This window comes from Podarcis pityusensis (assembly GCF_964106645.2).
Source record: "Podarcis pityusensis genome assembly, chromosome: 15".
Classification (NCBI taxonomy): domain Eukaryota; kingdom Metazoa; phylum Chordata; class Lepidosauria; order Squamata; family Lacertidae; genus Podarcis; species Podarcis pityusensis.
The window spans coordinates 4,507,676-4,528,526 of record NC_138040.1 but is presented as its reverse complement, the minus strand read 5'-3'; the positions used below and the strand labels follow the sequence as shown (position 1 = coordinate 4,528,526).

The 20,851-nt window shown below is 46.7% G+C and overlaps 1 protein-coding gene across 2 annotated transcripts in view; it reads right to left on the bottom strand.

The window, feature by feature from the left end:
* The window catches only part of CLTC (clathrin heavy chain), a 74,391-nt gene that overhangs the window by 15,310 nt on the left and 38,230 nt on the right, over positions 1–20,851 (bottom strand). For both annotated transcript variants that reach the window (XM_080982753.1, XM_080982754.1), the window contains exons 7-22: positions 18,120–18,317; positions 16,648–16,848; positions 15,650–15,802; positions 13,811–13,933; positions 12,829–12,966; positions 11,842–12,006; positions 11,489–11,669; positions 10,231–10,394; positions 7,506–7,631; positions 6,442–6,584; positions 6,042–6,276; positions 5,238–5,360; positions 4,968–5,113; positions 4,158–4,341; positions 3,524–3,716; positions 576–733 (exon numbers count right to left, since the gene is read on the bottom strand). In XM_080982753.1, the coding sequence (XP_080838879.1) occupies positions 576–733; positions 3,524–3,716; positions 4,158–4,341; positions 4,968–5,113; positions 5,238–5,360; positions 6,042–6,276; positions 6,442–6,584; positions 7,506–7,631; positions 10,231–10,394; positions 11,489–11,669; positions 11,842–12,006; positions 12,829–12,966; positions 13,811–13,933; positions 15,650–15,802; positions 16,648–16,848; positions 18,120–18,317 (2,631 nt within the window). The remainder of the gene's footprint in view (positions 1–575; positions 734–3,523; positions 3,717–4,157; positions 4,342–4,967; positions 5,114–5,237; positions 5,361–6,041; positions 6,277–6,441; positions 6,585–7,505; positions 7,632–10,230; positions 10,395–11,488; positions 11,670–11,841; positions 12,007–12,828; positions 12,967–13,810; positions 13,934–15,649; positions 15,803–16,647; positions 16,849–18,119; positions 18,318–20,851) is intronic.

Below are 20,851 nucleotides of genomic sequence, written 5' to 3'. Positions count from 1 at the left end.
CATGCACAAGTTTAGTTCCGTTATTTAAGAAGCCCATTTGTTCTGTTTTTGTTCCATTCTTTCTCCAAAGGGGCTCAGAGCAGTTTACATGGCTCCTACATGCTTTATCCCCACAACAGCCCTTTGACATAGCTGTCAACTTTTCCCTCTTCTTGCAAAGAATCCTGTTTGGAATAATGGAATTTCCCTTAAAAAAACGGAAACGTTGACAGCTATGCCCTTTGAAGTAGGGCGGGCTGAGAGGTGGTGACTGTCTTAAGGCCACCCCAGGGCAGTTTTAGGGCTGCGTGGGGATTCAAACCAGGTCCTCCCAGCCTTCAACACGCTAACCACTCCAAAGAAAACTTCTCAGATCCCATATAAAAATCATTTTGATACCTGAGATCCCCTCCCCCCCAAAATCTTTGTATCTAAAGTTGTAAAGAATATTTTGGGGGGTATGTGTGGGGGGAAAAGAAACCTCCAAAAGGCCCACCCAAACCTTGCAAAGAGACAGGAGGAGCTGAACTAACCAAACTAAAACAAAACACCCCACACTTGAAATTCGCATTTAAAAGGCTGACGGAAGGACTCACTTGTTGAATGTGGGCATTGTTTGGCCCGTTGATGAATTCTTCCAGCTCGGCCAAACGGTTTGTTTTAGCAAGTGCGAAAATGAGTTCCGTCTCCACATAGGATTCCCGGGCCTTCCTGCGGGCCATCTGCAAGTATTTCACCAGCTCCTCCCAGTTTCCTAGGTTGGGGGGCGGAGGGAGAGAAAGAAAGAAAAGTTCAAGGTCACATCATGCTGACAATCGGCAGCGTTGCCCAGTTAGGCTGAAAGACAGAGATCCTTCACTCCGTACTTATTACTCGACCGCACAGTCTCACTCGACGAGGAACGTCACTTTTTAGGAAAGGGAGGGGTGGACAACATCACGGCATGTGCGACACTGGCAAAAAGCAAAAACAGGATGAGCCCCCCCAGAACACTGATTAATTCGTACTTAGACTTGAGCTGCGTGCTGAGCTATTAGAGCAAAACACAGTCGCTCATTCTTGCTGGACAGAACACAAGCTTCCCAAAACTAGGGAAGAGGGGAGGAAAAAAAAAATCGGGTCAGCCAAACAATCCACTTCTTTGTCATCCGCCCCTTATACTGAGCAAGTCTGTTCAACGCATCTGGTAGAGGATAAATGTACTTTGCCAACCACTTGGGTATCTTGCCATTAGGGAGGGAGGCAGATCCTCATCTTTTCCTCTGCTACGGGTTTCAAAAAGTGGGACCCGAAAGGGTGGGGGGAATAGACCCCTTTTGCAGTTATGGGAGGGGAGTCAAATGGGGGACAACCAATTGTTATGTTGGTACAAAGAAGTCTTCGTGTGATTGCTAGAATCCTGGAGAGGGGCTCTTTTACCCCTCGGCCTGGTCACCCTGAAGGAAGGTGACAAAAACTGGGGAACAGAAAGAAGAAAGCAAAGAGGCTCCTTTAACAAAAAGGAAGTCAGTGTTGCAGGACAACTATGCTTCAAATAGCAGCTTCCTGCAACAAGGAAGAGGGAGGCTTAATGCAGCCAGAGGGGTTGGGAATGGGAACACCCAGGAGGAAGGCACCTTATAATTATTTTAAATTTGAAGTTAAATTGTCAAAAATCTTTAAAACTCAAAAAATAAAAAGGCAAAGAAATTGGTGTAACGTGATGTATGAGCCAAGGCCACTGCCTCATAACTAGGAATTCCTCATCCAATAAAGTTCAGCTTAAAATAATTTTCAGAAAGGAAGAGGAGGGCTGAGAGGGAAAGTTTCATGTGCGACTGGCTGCAATGGAAACCCTGCCTGATCCTGCCATTCTAGAGAAACTTGAAGGAAAGCAAAAACAGACCCGTCTCTCAAGGGCCCTATGCTGTGGAACAAAGTGAAATAGTCAGATCAGATTCCCATGTGCAATAGCCACCTCTTTAATCACTCTCTTGTGTTTCTGGGTTGTCATGGTGGAGCAGGGTGTGTGGAACCAGATATAGCTGCCAGGACAGGTCTTGATCTTCTAACTACCCACAGGGTGACTCTGCATGTGGGAAGGACCGCATGTGGCAGGTGACTGAAACCTGTCAAAGCCCAAAGGAGGTTTTGGTAACCACCAGAGGATCAGTGGTTACAGCAGCCTCCTCTGAAGGCTGGGGGTGCCCCTTCAAAGAGGCTCCCCCTGGGACAACCAGCTGAGAATTTGTCACAGGGAGCCCCTTTCAAGTCTGGAGGGAGAAGCACTCCTTTTTTAAAAAAAGAAAAAGAGCATTTCCCCTCCATCCAGAAAACTGATTGCATTTAAAGCGCTTCTTTCAGTGCTTTGAATGCAAAGTGTTGTAGCCAATGCTACTCAGAATAGAACCAATGAAAATAATGGACATGACTAACTTGGGTCCATTTATTTCAACTCTTGAGTAAAGCTTTGTTAGAGATAAGCTGCTTCCTTTGGAAAGAGAAAAAAAATGCTTCAGTTAAGGAAGTGCTCCCCCTGTCCTGAGCAAGCAGTTTGTATTCAAAGTGCATTGAACCCAAGTGGCTTCCTCCAGCCCACTGAGCTGAGCTAGGGAGTTCCAAAAGTGGAACTCCCTAAGGCAGTCAATACCAGCCGAGTGGCGGGACTTTGGCAATGCAGGGCTCTCTTTAAGGACTGTGCCTGCAGAGACCTGCCCTGCGCTTTGAAGCCCCAACAACCAGCTGATGGGACTTCAAAGCGTCTTGTAGCCACCAACTGTCAGCTGACTGGATGTGCCTGTAGACCTCTTCTGGGCCCAGCTGCAGCTTTACCTGCCCCTCATCTGACATTGTGAGGTGAGATGAGGTATGGGCAGGGCTTTCTTTTCCAGCTGGAACTTACTGGAACTCAGTTCCAGCACCTCTCAGGCGGGCACCATTGTCATTATGAGAGAAAAAGGAAGGCGTTCATGGTGAGTTCTGGCACCTCTTTTCCTAGAAAAAGTAGTACTGGGTATAGGGCAAAAGGGCTTGACTAAGCCAAAATGGTGTGGCAGACTTAATTAGGCCCACAGGTCAGAGGCTCCCCACCCTGTGTTGGAGCAGGAGCAGTGGAGAGTTGATTTGAAAGGGAAGAGGGAATCAAACCTTGGCAACATTTTGCAACAAGGTTGAGGAACCGGTAGCCCTCTAGGTGTTGGATTCCAGTTCCCACTAGTCCCAGCCAGCAGGCCAAAGCGGTGATGGGAGCCACAGTTTTCCCATCATGGCACTGCCATCCTTGTCCGTTTTCTTCCAGCTTCCATAATTATAACTGTGTTTACTGCAAGCCACGTTAAGAGCAATGCTGGACTGAGAATGTGAGATGAGAAGCAGAAGGAATGAATGAATTCTTGGAAGAAAGGAAGGTCACCCAATGCATTTAAATTACGACTTCCGGGATGCGTCAAGCTTTTTACAGCCACAGAAGAGCTTAAGTTACTGCAATCCCACCTGGGTGCTGCCTGTTCTGAAAGCTCCCAGGCTACTGAAAACAAAACTTTATATGGGGGTTCCCAAGCCTTACCGCTGGCATTCGCAGCCTGAACCACTTCCATGTATGAAGAAGGATCATCCGCTTTGATGTAGGAGTCTATCGCTTCCTTAACCATCCCTTTCTGAAGCTGAGCTTTGGCAAGCTGGCTCCACACGGCTGGCTCATTGCAGCGCTCAGCGAACTCGTAGGCACGGTCCAAGTTGCCAATGTGTTCGATCAAAACCTAGAAAGTGGGGAGATGGCTGCCATTTAAAAAACGAAAACTAATAGCGTGCTTGTGGTAGGAATTTGCCAGTGCAAGAGTAGTTTGGCCAGAATTAAACCTAGCATGTGCCTAGTTAGGCCTCCAAAAGCCTTCACACAAAGGATGACCAAGCCACTTTATCAGGAACTCTAAACATGAGAAAAGCCCACTATAAATCTTTGTAGTTTCCCCCCAAGGGTCTAATTAGTATCTAGGGCACCTGAGCTGTATGTAAAACCTGGGCTAAAACCCATGCAGACTGTGGTGAACTGGAACACTTGAAACTTGGGCTGGATTCCCTTGACACGGAAGCGGAGTCTTCAGCACAAATACATGGAGCAGTTTGGGGATACAGACCAACACTCGGCTCCGTGAAGAGAACCATACTCAGAATTCAGATACATGGACACCCAGCATTACCTGCACAGCAGAGGTGTTGACATCAAACTTCCTGAAGATGGAGAAGGCCTCTTCAAAGAGTTCGTTGCTGATCGCGATGTTGGCAATATCGGGAGCATCATAGTTGTCCAGGCGGTTGATGTATTCCATGACTCGGGTCCGGTCGGCCTTGATAGCCGTCAGAATGAGGAGGTTCTGCAGATTCCTTTACAGGAAAAAGCAAGCAATAGTAAAGGCAAGGAATTAAGGCATCAGCAGCCATCATTCAAAACGACATAATAAAGGTTTAGAGTGAGTTCAGAGGTTCAGTCCCAGATCTCTGTAGCTGAGAAGGGTTTTTGGCCCTCTGCTGAGGACCTTAGAAATGTCTTTAGCAGTTGCTAACAGTAAGGGGCTCAAGCAGGTGTGAGGAGCCTTTGCGCCTCCAGATGTTGCTGAACTACAACTCCCATCATCTCTGGTCATGCTTGCTAGGGCTGGTGGGAGTTGTAGTTCTGCATCATCTGGGAGCACAAAGGCTTCCAAACCTGGGCTACATAGACAAATAGTGTGACTTGGTATAAAAATGAAGTGCCACTTAATATTCATTCAGCAATTATAAGGAATCAAGTCTTCCACTCTGGAACTCCCTGTCCATTGAGATTAGGCAGATGTCTTCAACGTACTCTATTCTGGCACCTGCTAAACAAACCCCTTACAACTGCTAAAAATCTTATCCAGCAAGCTGCCTGCATTTTTGAGGTTTTACTCACAAATTTCCAAGCATCTCCCCCAAATATTATTTGAAGAGTGAGGGTAAGATGTAAGACAGACAAACACAGGAGTACTGACCTGTGTTCACTGAACACAGAATTATCAAGAACAATTTTCTCCAGCAACTCAATGAGTTCATTGGGGAGGTCGGCGGTCATGAAAGCCTTGACTGTGACAGATACTTCTTCAGGGTCCTGAGTTTCAGAGAGAGCTGTCTGGACGACCTGATGAGAGAGGGAGGGATCTGAGTGATGGGTACCCACAGCTGGCAACTTGCTTGCCTACTGCTCACTTTCTTAAGTGTACACAAAGCACAAGCAAAGGGGAACAGAGGGGAGTGCAAAGTACCTGGTCAATCAGGGGTCTCCGGTAAGGGTTGCTCTCCAGCAGCACACTGGCCCACAGCTCAGGGTCCTTGCGGCGAACCAAGTAACGCGAAAGGCTCTTGAAGAGGGAGTTCTCGTTGCAAACCTGGAATGCGAGAGAAGAATATATTCAGGCAGGGAAACCGAGGTGTTCTTTTGTGAGGAGGTGGTAGAGGAAGAGAGAGAAAGCGTCAAGCGTTCTGAGCCTGGATTTTACAGAGGTAAAAAGTTCAGCCAGTGCACAGCCTTTAGTCATTTGGGAGGGTCTGGAGTAGAACATGGGTTGGAACAGAGCAGTCCTGCCTGGGGATGTCAGTTTCTGGCTACCACTCTTTACTCTTTTTTTGTTCGTGTGTTTTTATTGAATGGATTTCTGAACATACAAACAACAAGCATCATATCAGCTGCAATAGTGTTCACTGTGAAGTTTGGTAGATTAACTTAAGCAGTCTCTCCGTAGGTCTCCATGGGTGGATGGAGGAATAACAGAATCAGAGAGTTGAAAGGGTCTCCAAGGGTCATGGAGACAAACCCCCTGGGATGTAGGAATTTTAACAGTCTCTTCAAATCAAGTGTTCCATTTTTCCAATTAGCCAGCCAATTTAAGTTCTGCTGCTTCTGAGTAATACAATCTTGAGAACTGCTTTGATACGTGTCCTGTTGATCAGAACTAAGCCAAGCAACCTACTTTTTCATTAAAATCATATCCAGCATCATTTCCTGACTCTGAAAGACACTACAAGAGCATCTTTCTAGCGAAGAGAGACTCAGTGGGTTGGATACTCACATTAATGAGCTCCTGGTCGCACTGCCCACGCTCGTAAGCGACGCAGGCCAGATGCGGGTCTCTCTTCTCGCAATACTTCCCCACCACCCGGCTGTCATAGTAGGGGTTCTCGCGAAGGAACCTCTCGGGGTTGTTGTTACTGTCAATGTAGATTTTAGCCAGTGCGTTGTGAGTGGCTGGTTCCTCGCAGCCCTCATGAATTCGGGCTTCCAGCCAGGGCAGGAGGAGTTTCAACCTTTAAAAAGGAAGGGGAAAAAAGTCAATTGGTAATAAACTAACAACACAACAGAACAGAGCCACAACTCAAAAAACAGGTTCAACATTCCTGGTTAGCAATTCCAGGGAATGTTGATGCCCCCACAAAAGAGAACACTATTCCCACAAGCCGCGTGAGGTTTACCTATTTCTTTTTTCTACTTCAGCAACAAGCTCATCCGTGGAGAACTGCCCTCTCACAACCAGGATCAGGCTCTTTATGACGTCTTCGGAGCAGTCCACGTCAAGCAAGCCCCCGATGACCACAGGGAGGCGACTCGGGTTCACCTGCAGCAGCAGCACCAAGATGTCATTAAAGCAGCAAAACCGCAATTAGACACAACAGGCTCCAAACCTCACACTCCACCGTCACATTACTGGCCAAAACAAGCTTCAGCTCCTGTAGCGGGACAGTGAAGGCTGCAACCCTGAAGGGCAGTTAAGCAACCATCCCCCCAGACCCTGCCAGAAGGTGCCCCCTTGTTCTGGGGTGATTTGGCTCTATCAGTGTACGAAGCCAACAGGGAGACCACCCCCAACCTTTGAGATACCCCCAACCACTTTTGACAATGCGGGTCGCTATATAAGAGGGGTTTGAAGCCAGTTAACTACACGTTTTCAAGGTTAGATTCTGTACAGACTAGAAATCCAAGACAGCAGCCCAATGAGATTTAAAGCCAGAGTGCTGTTTATTTATTTAAAGAAATATATACTGTTATTTCGTTTAAAAAATATGTATCAAAGCGGCCTATGGCAATGATACATTAAAAACACACAATAAAAGCCGTTTTAAGACATCAGTTAATTATTCTGGAAAGATGCATGCACTGGCATGGTTATCATCTGGACTATGGCCTGGTTGCTGGGGGGATAAAATGGGGCGGGGGAGAACTACGCATGCCACCTTGAGCTCTTCGGAGGAAAAGTGGGGTATCAATGTAATGAATGAAATAAATAATATTCTTAATTGTCTGCATATGTGTGGTTGGATGGGAAAGTTTTCAGCAGGTGCTTAGAAGCTGAAAGAATCAGAGAATGCGCCTGTTGAATTTCTATTGGCATAGTATTCCATAGAACTGCGCTGATGACACTAAAGGCTCCATTTCTTGTTTTTAATCAGATGAGCCTCATCAAATCGGGGATAAGCTGGCTTATCACGGAAGGTCTGATGGTTCCCCTCTTCAGGACTTATAACCACCTGCTTCTTACCTTCTGCACATAGATCTCAATGTATTTTTGGAGGTTGTTCCTGTACAAGTACAGAACTAGATCGTGCACAAAGTCAAAGCGGTCGCAAACGATGATCAGTGGGAGCTGGTCTGTCAGTTTTGCTTCCTGCAAAAAAAGGGGGTGGATGGGAGAGAAATCAAGGTTTAAATCAACTCCTTTCCCCACTGCTTTCCTGAAGAGGGCTGTAACTGTGCTGTGAAAAGCAAGTTTGGCGAGATGAAGGCGTCTATACACCCTAGGGACAGACAGTTTCTATCCAAATTTAATCTAATGAGCTTATTTGCAGACTTGGTTCTTCTTTACAACCATGCATGTCCCAAGGTCTTATCCTGTTCCAAGCTCCCTATTTATTATTTTTGTGGTTTATTGTTTTGTTTTTTTTAAAAAAATCAGTCATCAAATTTACAGCCACAGCTTCACGCTTTGCACAGTTTTACAAAAAGCACAAGACGCCAAAAGGATTACAAGCCTAGACTAGGCCTCAGCATTTGCCAACTGCTACAAGTTACACAGTGTGCAGGATCAACTCTGAGATTGCGGCTGCTAATACAGATTGAGGCTTGCGTTAATACCGAAGGGTGGCGTGCTGAGAGTACTTGAGCACTTTCACCTTGCACTTCCTAGTCATGCCTGCCTGATCCCCTCAGGCAAGTGAACAATTTCCGGGTAGCCAAATGGAGGAAGCTCTTGCAAATTGGAGAGACTGGATTCATTCTTGCCGCCATCCTCCTGTTTGGGGCCATCAGCATGTATTGCAAGAACACCTTGATCTGAATGCAGTGTCTTCTAATCCAGTCTCTTAAAACAGGATCTGCTTACAGAGCTGGTTGGTGCCCATTGGGACTGGTGGGAAGACTAACAGCAGGTGGCGCCAGAGCCAACAACAGCCACCTCGTTCTAGTTTTGTCCCCATCCTCTTCCTTGCCAAGTTTTACAAGGGCAACAATCCTCTTGAACTAGACCCATTGTGGGGACCTTAGCAACTCTTCCCCAGCTGAGGATGAGGGAAGCAATCCAAGGACAACATGCAACCCAAATACACAGCAGAAGCAACTTGGAAAAAGTGGCCAACTTACAAGAGTCGCTATCGCCCCAGCTCAAGAAACCCTACGCAGCTGTTGCAATTTGTTATGTGTGGGTATGAAATGCTACCCCTCCTCAGAGTAGACCAGTGGTTCCCAACCTTTTTTTTTTTTTTGGCCATGCCTCACCTAAGCATCTCTAAAATCCTGATTGCCACCCCCCCCCACCCAGTGACATATAATTCTTATTATTCAAAAAGTGAACTCCTATTCACGTGGAGGAAGCCTAAAAGGCCATTAACTTGGTCTAAACAAGCTTCTAAAATGCCCCCCTTAAAAATTAAATTGCCCCCCTGTGGGCCGTATGCCCCACATTGGAAATCATGGGAGTAGACCCACTGACATTAATAGGAATGACTAGCTTGATTCGTTAATTTCAATGGGTCCACCCTGTGCAGGATTTCGTTGAATCCAACTCTCTGACTCCTAGTAATGAAATGATAGGTAGCGTTCTTCTCTGTGAATGACATTTGAAAGCAAGGTGTCAAGGTCACACACGCACGCACAAGAAAGGATTGTGTTCTAAAAGGAAAATTAAGCCACCACACACACAGTTTTTCCAAGGCTGCTAATCCCAGGATACAAGCCTCTACACTAAAAGTGGACACTGAAGGAGTTAACAGATCGGGGAGACTTCTATACTGGAAGGTTTACCTGGTACATGTCCTGAACATCCCACAGACACAAGGATCAGCACAAAAGACAACAGACTGATCAGGAAATGGTTGACTCACAAACACATACACGCAACTCAAAACCGCTGCTTATAAGCTGACTCCAAAGACAACTGCTAGATTACAAGGGTCCCAAAGCCTCTTGCTTTGCTCTAGCTCCCCACACCATCCCCACTAACAAGATCTATTCCTCCCTAAGGGCTGTCCCCCATGTTAGCTCTATTCACAGGAGACCTATTGAAGCGGATGGATATGGCTAACCAGAGCTGCCAAAAGTGTTGAGCAACTTTGGTTCAGGGCCAGGAGCGGGGAACCTCTGGCCCTCCAGGTGTTACTGGGCTCCCAACTCCCATCACCCTGGATCAATGACCCTACTGGCAGGAGCTGATGGGAGTTCTGCACCAGCAACAACTGGAGGGCCACAGGTCATGGAACCACAGAATTGCAGAGCTGGAAGGGACCCCAAGTGTCATCTAGTCCAACCCGCTGCAATGAACTCAAGTATCTGACAGATGGCCAGCCAAGCTCTGCTTAAAAACCTTCAAGGAGGGAGTCCACAACCTCCTGAGACTGTTCCACTGTTCAACAGCTCCTTCGCCTGTGATTTAGCCCTTTGCTCTGCCAAATTGCCAAAATCAATACTTAGCTGTACCTTCAGGTGGTGGCAATATCGTAGAATCACAGAACTGTGGCTAGAAGGGACCCCCGAGGGTTACCCAGTCCAACCCCCTGCAATGCAGGAATGTTTTTAACAAAATGCACATGTTCATTTAAGGAATCAAAGACCGCTTATATTCCAAGAGATTTATCAATGGCCTGAGCTGTGCTGTTATTTCCAATGGCCTCCACCACCAAAATTAGAATTAAAAACCACAAGCCGATGATAAGCTGGCCTTGCTATGGGGAGCTGAGGTGGGAGCGCAGAGGATTCTCCTATCCTTTTTTTACCTTGAGGAAGTTCTTCACCCGCTCTGGGTCATAGCAGTTGCTTTCCCTGCAAATTCTTTCCACCTCTTTAATCTGGCCTGTCTTGCAAGCAGCCTGGATGTATTTGAAGTGCACGTCTGGGTCCTGGCTGAAGTTGACGATGGAGCCCAGGAAATAAAAGAGACCTAAGTGGGGGAAGTGAAGAAGACACTTTAAAATTAAATGTCAATACCTGGGAATCAAGTGGAGCAATTGTACGACCAGTCTGTGTAATACAAGTTCTTGCAGGACTGTGGGAAGACTAGTCTCTGTGTACAAGGAAAGTTCTTGCAGACTTCCGTGTAGGGTAAGAGAGAAGGAACCTTTCAGACTGAGCACCACATTCTCATCTGGGCCACATGCCAGGGGTGGGCAGAGCAAGCATCTTAAGTTTTACCTTTGTGCACTAGGCTCATTTCTGCAGACCCACACGCCCCGTCTGTCCTTAGGCTCCAAGCCCCATTTCACTCCAGCCACACCCCCTCACATTCTGCACCAGCTCTGCTTTGCACCCTCCTCAAGTGAATTTAGCCTGCCCTTGAACTCTGATAGTGCCTCTTACTGGTGCTGGTTTTGACCTATAAAGCCCTTCATGGCCTAGGACCCTCGTACCTACAGGACCGCCTCTCACAGTATGCCCCACGGAGGACCTTAAGGTCCATAAATAGCAACACACTAGAGGTCCCGGGCCCTAAGGAAGTCAGATTAGCCTCAACCAGAGCAGGGCCTTCTCAACACGCCCTGAGCTCGGTCTTGGCTGGGGAGGGCGGGGTATAAATAATTTTTATTATTATTATTATTCAGTCAGTTGGAGGATAGAGGTGCGTGTATGTGTTGTTTTGTTTTATTTATTACATTCATATCCCAACTTTTCCTCCAAGCAGCTCAAGGTGGTATACCCGATTCTCTTTCTCCCAATTTTATGCTCATAACAACCCTGTGAGGGAAGTTAGTTAGGGTGAGATGGAGTGACTGGCCCATCGCCTGGTGAGTTTCATGGCTGAGCAGGGACACGAAGCCTCCTCTCCCAGGTCCTAGTCAGACACCCCGATCACAGCACCACATTGGCACACCTTACTGTACTAAAGGAAACCTTTACATTCATTCCTCCATGCACTTTTGCCTCTGGCCCTGGACACCACTAAGCAAGTGGCCCCCCAGGAGGGGATGCAGCCCCCCAGGCTGAAACAGGTTCCTCATCCCTGTGGTTGAAGAGCCTGAGGTGGCCCAGTTGCCTTACCTTCAAAACTCTTGAAAGATTCGAAGAGTTCAATGAGGGACTGGGTCGAAAGCTGCTCGTGGTACTTTGAAGCAACCTGGACGCATATCTGCAAGTTCTGGCGGATGTTGGCCGAGAGCATCGCCCGGAGGCATTCGAGGGAGTCTTCCACCGAGAGGGAGCCAAAGTAGTTCACCAACCACTGAAGGTTAAAAGCAGGCAGTCAAAAAAAAAAAAAAAATCTAACCCATGGTGATGTTCTAAGTCCCATTTGCACACAGCAAGCACCCAAAGCAGAGGACTTGAACTGGAGGAATTAGGAATCAGTGATGGAAAGACACATTTCAAAATACAGCTGGTTTGGGACACAGTACCTCGGGGTTGAGAAGGTGAGTGTGGACGACAGCCCGCTTGATGTCATACAAGTCGGTGAAGTGTTCCAGGGCTCTCTGGAGGAGGCCAGCTTTCTCGCACAGCTGGGCAATGTGGGCACGGTCGTAGTGGGTGAACATCTGGTTTCCTAGGATAGCATCAGCAACCTGGAAGGAAAGGGAGATTTGGCAGTCAAAAGGGAGGCTTCATTCTACGCCTACGGCTTTGCCACCAGGTGTAAACTTTTAAGAGGCTATAAAGAAAGCCAGTGACGTGGTACGGCAAGCCTCAAATATATTTCCTCCCATGTGCTCAGAGCATCCATCGTCAGGCGTAAAAGCAGCCTGCTTGGAGAAGTAGGGATATCCCAGGCATTTCTATGTGGCGCCTGCTCTGAATTTCTTACTTAAGAAGGCTCACCAGGGCTGCCCATTCACAGCTTTAGAACAACACCACAACCACAGCCCCCATTTTCAGAGGACTCTTTGTTTTGTGTCTTACCAGACTGATGCAGCCACCTCTGATATTTCTTAATGTTTTGTTTACAAATCAGAGCCCCGGACTGAAGAACTGTTTTGAGTTTCTACTGTTAACACATGTTGAGGCTCAAGAATGGTATACATGGTGCAGAAATATTCATTCCACAAATCAAGAAAGGGATGAGTATTTAGACAAGGTTTCTGGAGCCTTAACTCTCTTCATCCCTTGCCACTGACCATGCTTGCTGTTGGGAGTTGTAGTTCAGGAACACTCAGAGGCTCTACAGTTCCCCCCACCTGATCTAGACGGTGTGGTTGCTTTGAAGCAACCCACCAACTACTGGATAAAGTGCAAGTTCAATCCCCGTTTGGGTTGTTCCTGCTGATTTCAGAATCGCAACATGGGGAATATAATCACGGAATCAAGGGTGTAGGTCCCAGAGCTACTGAGCTTTTGTCCAGAACACCCACCTGGTTGAAAAGTTTCCATACCCAAAAAAAAGTACCTACCTGAGGGGCATGCATGAGGTTCATTTCAAGCAAGCGGGTTTGCAAAGGTCCCTCAGATGGGCGGTTGTTTTTCAGGGCATCCAATAAAAAGGCTGTGCACTGCTGAATCAGGTTGTACTCCATGAACACATCCACTATCTGGAGGGGAAAGAGAAGGTTCGCTGTAGAGCTCACACTACTTAAAACTGCCCTGAGGTAGGGAATAAAGCACCGTACAATTTGTTCCCCGCAAAATCCTAGCTAACTATTTGAGTTATCTCAATCAGAAGAAGCCGTCCATATCCCAAGGCTCTCAAGGAGCTGCTTCATTAACACTGATGTAGCACAAATCTGCTCTTACTCACTTGCAAAGGGTGGGATGGAATGAGTGGTTCTCCAGCTGTTGGGACTACAATTCCCATCATCCCTGACCATCAACCATGCTGGCTGGGCATGATGGGGTTTGAAGGCCAGCAGCATTGGGAAAGCCACATAGGTTGTGGCAAGGTCTCTTACCTGATCCTAGAAACCACAAATACCGCCTCTTAAAGTCATTGCAAAAAAAAAAAAAAAAAAAAAAATGTTCCGGAGGGACTGAGGAACTTGTTCAATTTTTTTTAACCTTTCGCATGTTTAAAGACCACTTTCCCACAAGAGCTAATATACACTATTGCACCAAGTATATAAACTATTGCTGCAATCAGTCCTGGAGAACCACCCAGTTTCCAGTGTTCATTTGTAGATGCAGCCTTTGGTATCTTCGCAACAGCCTTGATTTAACTAGAATTATGCTTGTGGAAAACAAGCTTTGGCCATAGAATCACTTCTTAAAATGACAAACCAAGTTATTCCTTGAATTTCTTACTCCAATACCTTTCATTTGAAAATTGACACAATCACCTTTCCGGAGGGGCAATCAGTATTTTCAGGTCTCCAGAAGCAAAAAAAAAAAAAAAAAAAAAAAAGGCATCTCCTTTTTAATTCGTGTTCAAGTTTTACTTACTTGGGTGATATCTGCAAGAGGTTCCTCATCCTGAACCAGCATTTGGGCAAACTGCTGTCCTTGGTCTGGGCTAATGCGCATCACATTCCTCAGGAGGAAGATCCAGTCAGGAGTGTAGCCAACCTACACACATGTACAGAGAGGTATTTCGTGAACTTTTTAAAGAGCCAGCTATCCTGGCAACTTCCAACCAGTTCTTAAGATCTGTTGCTGGAAGCTCAAGTACTATTACATACCCCTGAAATGCTACCCCAAAACTGAGCCTCAGAGGTGCAGGGAAGACTCTCTAGACCAGCTTCCTACTGCTATTTTCTGATTTGCCAAGGACTATTTCCGGCACAGTTGGTCTTTTATAGGAATCTCACCAATCCCATTTTAGGCTTTAAAGGTCTTGTTGATTCCGCATGCTGCTTTGTTCATTACTGTTTGCTTCTTTCTTTTTTGCAAGATGTGTTTTCTGCTTTTTTCCAAAAGAGAGGAAATGGCCTAATATATTTGATACATAAACTAGAAAGCAAGCCACTCAGCCTAAGCTTCTACATCAGAAGGGCTCATCTCCTCTGGGGCACCTCCTGGAAAGGGCTTCAGCCAAGTTCCACGGGGAAGGTCCGTAGCTCAGGGGTGCTCTACATGCAGTAGATCCCTGGGCTCAAACCCCAGTGGCCTCTCCCGGTACTCTGCCTGAAACCCTGGAGAGCCACTGCCAAGTCAGCATAGACAATACTGAATTAGCTGGACCAGTAATCTGATTTGGTATAAGGTAGCCTCCTCTATTAAATCACTAGGTAAAGGTAAAGGGACCCCTGACCATTAGGTCCAGTTGTGGCCGACTCTGGGGTTGCGGTGCTCACCTCGCTTTATTGGCCGAGGGAGCCGGTGTACAGCTTCCGGGTCATGTGGCCAGCAGGACTAAGCCGCTTCTGGCGAACCAGAACAGCACACGGAAACGCCGTTTACCTTCCCGCCAGAGTGGTACCTATTTATCTACTTGTACTTTGACGTGCTTTTGAACTGCTAGGGTGGCAGGAGCAGGGACCGAGCAACGGGAGCGCACCCAGTCATGGGGATTCGAACCGCCTTCTGATCGGCAAGCCCTAGGCTCTGTGCTTTAACCCACAGCGCCACCCGCTGTGGGTTAAACCACCCGCTTAAATCACTACAGCCACCCAAACAGGCAAGCTCTGCTGGTGTTGCCAGTTCATCCTGTGCTTCTGACTTCCATAGCTAGCTTCTGATCTCTCGTGCATGCTGTATCACAGGTATGTCCAAAGTCAGAAGTATATGTCCTGGGGTAAAAAGTTCAACAACTTTTGGGTTAAGCCCTAAAAAAAGCTCTCATGAATGTTCACTTAATCAAATCTGGCCCTGTTGGAAAAATGTTTGGGCACCCCCACTGTATCAGAACCCACCCCTTCTCTCTTTCCAAGGCAATAAAAGTTATTCAGTTTTTAGCTATTAAAAAATGGACACAGACGCTTTGAAGCAGTTCACGGTAGTTGAAATACAAAATTAACCAGCAGCACCATGCCATAAAATAAAGAGGTGTTGAAATAAAAGGCTCACAAGACTAAACTGCCTGGGGCAAGGATAAATAATTTCTCTGCTAGATAGGCCACCCTGAGGACAGCATCCTATTACTGGGGCGACACTGAAGTAGTCCTATCCAAGGTGGAAATCCACCTAAGCTCTGAGGGTGCAGGGAATGGCCAAAGGACATCACCAGGGAACCTCATCCCTTCGGTTGCTGCTGCCAGTCAGCAGAGCCCAAGCAGGGTTGGCAAAGCAAGCGCCCCAACATGAACTCCAGTGCCCCCCTGCTCCAGCCCAACAGCAAATCACCTTCTTTGCATACAGCACAATCTTCTGAACTTGTCCCGTTTCGGCAAAACACTGGATCACTTTGCTGGGAACGTTAGCCCTGAGGTAGACGCTCAGAGCCAATGTTGGGTCCACAGATTTCACCAGATCCCCCAGTTCTTCGGAGCATTCCAGCTGTTTCCCCCGCAGAAACAAAAACGAAGATTTAAACAGATTAGAAAAGAGAAGCAAAATGACAAGGGCAGAGCTGCGAAATGTGCAAGATGGAATGGCCGGTGAAGAAATTCAGAGGGTCTCTTGCGCACCTATGACCACACACACACCCCACTGCCTGCCAGCCACCTTGGGTCCTGTGTGTCATACCAAACAGGGGTGGGTAAAGGGTAGAGTGGGACCAATTGGGGTTCCCGACTCCAAATTACAATTGTGAGAAAAGGATATCGCATTTTAAATTGTTGTGGCCTGCCTGGGGAACTTAGGGTGAAGGGCAGGTAATAAATCAAAACAACTAGATATTAACAGGATATTTTTTTTTAGTAAGCAGTTTATAAGTATTTAAAATAATGAGCGAAGCAGGCTCCACACCTCCTTCTAAAGGAGGCAAACCAAAATGCACAGCTTATAACTAGAGACAACAGAGCTGGCAGAGGTCAAACAGTTCTATAGGGCACAGATCCAGAAGGCATTGGGGAAATGAACAGGTAGAGAATCCAGTGCCCTGAGTTTATCTGGGACGGTCCTGGCAAATGAACACTGTTTTCTGTAACCAGCAATCTGAAGACAAGGTTGCTTTATATGCAAGGTGGCACTTTTAATTTTGATATTTGCCATAGCATGTATCTGTAGCTCACCAGCCCCTTAAGAGCAACCTCAACGCCCTTGTTTGCGGACAGCTGCTATTTGGGCTCAATGCACAACAGAGCCACTGAATTCAGTCTGCAGAAATGATGGATTTGGTGACTGGTAACCTCCTAAGTCACACCGCCCCCCACAAAGCCCTTCAAAAAGACGTGATTTACCTTGTCTTCCTTCAGCCATTTCTCCAGGAGCTGCTTGCGTCCTTGCTGGAGCACCGGCCGGCAGAGTTCGAGCGACTCGTACTTGTTCAGCTGGCCTTGGTCTAGCAGGATACCAAAATACTGGAGCAGCGGAGAGGTCTGACCTGCCTGTGCTGGGACACTCTGGAAGCGGCGGATGGTGTCTGGGGTACGCAAGATCCCCTTTGGAAGAGAGAGGGGTAAATAAGATACATCACCTGTCCTTTAGGGGGCGTAATTTTTCACTATTTTACCCGACCTTAAGATTAAAGTTATGCACATGTGCCCTCATTTTCCCACCTATCAGCAGACACAGAACTGCTCTGGTGAACCAGGTACAATCAAGTTAGTGGAACTTGCTATTCCAGCTAACTTTTCATTTTGGGTTTTTGCAATGGTAAATGGGAATCGTTCCCAGAAAACGCGCTGTTCATAAAATCCCACAAACAGTGAGTTATTGCCACACAAATTCATACTACCTCAGTCCCAGTTCCCCCAACTGGGCATTTAGATTATGAACACAAAGGTAGTTATATAGCTAGCTCTTTACAGATTGAGCAGACCCCATGCTTATAACTTTCTCCAGTTAGAACAAAAAGGAAAAAACACACATCTGTTTATAGTAACTTTCCATTTATGGTTCAGATGAACTGTGGTTGGGTTTTTGTTTTGTTTTTTACAAAAAATATTGTTTACTGCTTTTGATTGTTCTCCACCTTTAATTTCTTCTGAAAAATAGGCAGAGTACATAAGGTTTTTGTTTTTTTTAAAAAGTTACTATTTTCACAGCACTTTTAAAAGAACAAGAGGACAGATCTCTGCCCCGAAGAGCATCCACTAGGGAAACAAGAGGATGGGGAAGGGTGTGGAGACAGTGGGGACAGGAATGCTGTGTGTGGTTGCTTCAGGTTACAGTACAGCAAGTGAATGGGAGAGTTTTGCCAAAGGATTCACAGAAAAGGTGGGCTTTCAAGAGCAAAGGAAGAGGTGGCATTCATGCAGGTGGACTCAGTAGCCCAAGGTTGTAGACAGGTTTTTTTTGGATTTTGCTGGACCTCAACTCCCATCAGCCCCTGCATCTGCCAACAGAGATGCATGATGGGAGTTGTAAACTGAAGACATCTGGACTATTGTGATTCTGTTTAGGATGGGCTACCCATGTTCCTCTGCAACTTCATTCAGCTGCACACATTTAGCCCCAATTGCTAGAGGAGTGTGACTCCTACCTGCTGGTGTATAATAGAAAGGGTGTAGTCTGTCATCCTAAATCCCCAAGCGGCAGCCCGGAATAACTCAAGCTGATATCTAATAGAGCACCTCCATGGGTTGGGAGACAAGCCAATGTGAAGCAAGCATGCAGCCAGCAGTGACCGCAGCATCACACCCTGTGTGTGTGTGTTTCTGTGCTCAAGGGGCACCAAAGCCTGGGTGGCTTAAAAGCCATTTCTCTATACCTTTGGGGCGTTTGCCGCCACCTTCGCTGCTTCTGAGTAGCTCCCCTGGGCAAAAAGCGCATTGAATTTCCGGGCAAAGAGCTCTTCAGCACCAGCAAGGTTGTTACGAACGGCCATTCGGAGAGCCAGGTCAGGGTTCTGCAGCACGTTGGTGATATACGGGATGATGTTCTCTTCTTCCACGCACACAGACAGAACCTGCGTTGGAAATATAAGATAGAGAGATTTCAGTAAGGCTTTCGACAAAGTCCCCCATGACAATTTCGCACAGAAGCTGGTAAAATATGGGCTGGAGGATGTTACTGCTAGGTGAGTTTGTAGCTGGTTGACTGACCAAGCCCAAAGAGTGCTCACTAACGGTTTCTTATCCAGGGGGGAAAAGTGACAAGTGTGGTGCCACAGGGTTCTGTCCTGGACCCACTGTTGTTAAACATCTTTAAAAATGACTTTGATGAAGGAATTGAGGGGATGCTCATCAAATTTGCAGATGGCACCAAACTGGAAAGGGTAGCTAATACTTCAGAAGACAGAATCAGGATTCAAGACCACCTTTTGGAGAACTGGGCCCAAACTAACAAAATTAATTTCAATATGGACAAATGTTAAGGTCCTACACATAGGCAAGAATAACCAGCTGCACAAATATAAGATATGGGACACCAGGATTGACAGCTACATGCAAAAGGTATATGAGGGTCTTAACAGACCACAAGCTTAGCACGAGTCAACAGTGTGATGCAGCAGCAAAAAAAGTTAATGCTATTCTAGGCTGCATCAACAGAAGTATAGCGTCCGGATCAAGGGAAGTAATAGAACCACTCCATTCTGCCTTGGTTAGAGCATACCTGGGGTACTGTGTCCAGTTCTGGGCACCAATTTTAAGTAGGATATTGACAAGCAATGCAGGAATTGCAGCTAAAGAATCCCTGACAGGTAGCCATCCAACACGTGCTTAAAAACTTCCAATAAAGAAGATCCCACCATCTTCCAAGGAAGTCTGTTCCACTATCCAACTGCCGCCTGGAAGTTATTCCACCATCTCCTTTCTTGGAACTTGAAGTCATTGTTTCAGGTCCTACCCTCCGGAGCAGGAGATAACACCCTTGCTCAATCTTCCATGTTGCAGCATTTAAGGTATTTGAAGATGGCTCTCTTACCCCCTCTGAGTTCCCTCTTCTCTAGGCTAAACATTCCCAGCTCCCTCAACTACTTGATTTCTAGACCCTTTAACATGGTAAAAGGTAAAGGTAAAGGACCTCTGGACGGTTAAGTCAAAGGTGACTATGGGGTGCGGAGCTCATCTCGCTTCAAGCCAAGGGAGCTGGTGTTTGTCCGCAGACAGCTTTCCAGGTCATGCGGCCAACATGACTAAGCCACTTCTGGCATAACAGGACACCATGAAGGAAGCCAGAGCGCATGGAAACACTGTTTACCTTCCTGTCACAGGGGTACCTATTTATCTACTTGCACTGCTATGCTTTTGAACTGCTAGGTTGGCAGAAGCTGGGACAGAGCAATGGGAGCTCACCCCGTCACGTGGATTCGAACTGCCGACCTTCTGATCGGCAAGCCCAGAAAGCTAGCAGAAAGGAGAGGCAAGGGTGGGGAGAAGAATCTCTCTCCCTGATAGGTATTTCACTTCATACAGGAAGCATTCAAACCAATGCCTTCTTCACTTGCTCTCTGAAATGGTGCAGTTCAGAATTGCACTGCTTCTTCTGTGCATATATATAGAGCTGCTCTGAGTTGGGGAAGGGCTCCTTCTTCCCCTGTGTGAAGGGAATGAGTCACTGGCCTTTTAGGCTTTCGAGGCCCAAAGGGAAGAAGAGAAGAGCAAAGACTCTTCTGCCAACAGCAATGAATCATATACTCCCAGTCAGCTCAGAAGGACATCATGCCACAAATCTGGACGCCATTATTTATATATATATACATGCATTTATTTACATGGTTTACCAAGGGGCATTGGGATCCCAGATGGAGGCCTGACATCCGGGTCAGATCAGATTTGCATAGCCTTCCAAACCTCAGTAAGCATGCAAAAAACGCACTCTGCAGACTACAGCATTCACAATGTGACAGCTGGTCAGGGCTGCAACTCAGCACTCCCGGCTGCCCCCAGAGCCAGTGCACAGGCAGCACAGTTTGCTAATGTTATGCAAGCTGGTATGGGGATTGCCATTTAAAAAATACAGATTGTTTCCAAATTTCTCCATCAATAGCTACTTAGCCACAGCAGTCAAATATGGGGATTGCATTTAGTATCCCACCGAAGAGACGATACAGGAAAATTTCATGAAGTTCCTGCAGGTATATCCCTTTGCTGTGGGAGAATGAGCACTGGGTTGAATCAACCTTTAATTTCAACCAACTTGGGAAACCTCGTATTTTAAGATTTGAATTCCGACAAGCTTCCTAAGGGCCGTCCCCCGCCCACCCTCACGGAGAAAAACAAGCAGAAAGACTCAGGAGTGCATAGCCCCTAGAGCCTAGGTCTGGCATCTCCCTGCAAGATTCTTTTTTTTAAAAGAAAAGGTATGGGGATGCAGCCTTGCTGACTACCCGTTCACTTTAGTTAAGATAGAAAAGTGCCACCACTGAAAAAACACTGATCTTTCAGAACTTGCTTCCAAGGGACAGTGTACCAGGAACATCCCCAGACTAGATTTCGTCATTTGCCTGAAACATTTATACCTCACTTTTCAGCCAAAAAACTCCCAGAGCAGCTTACA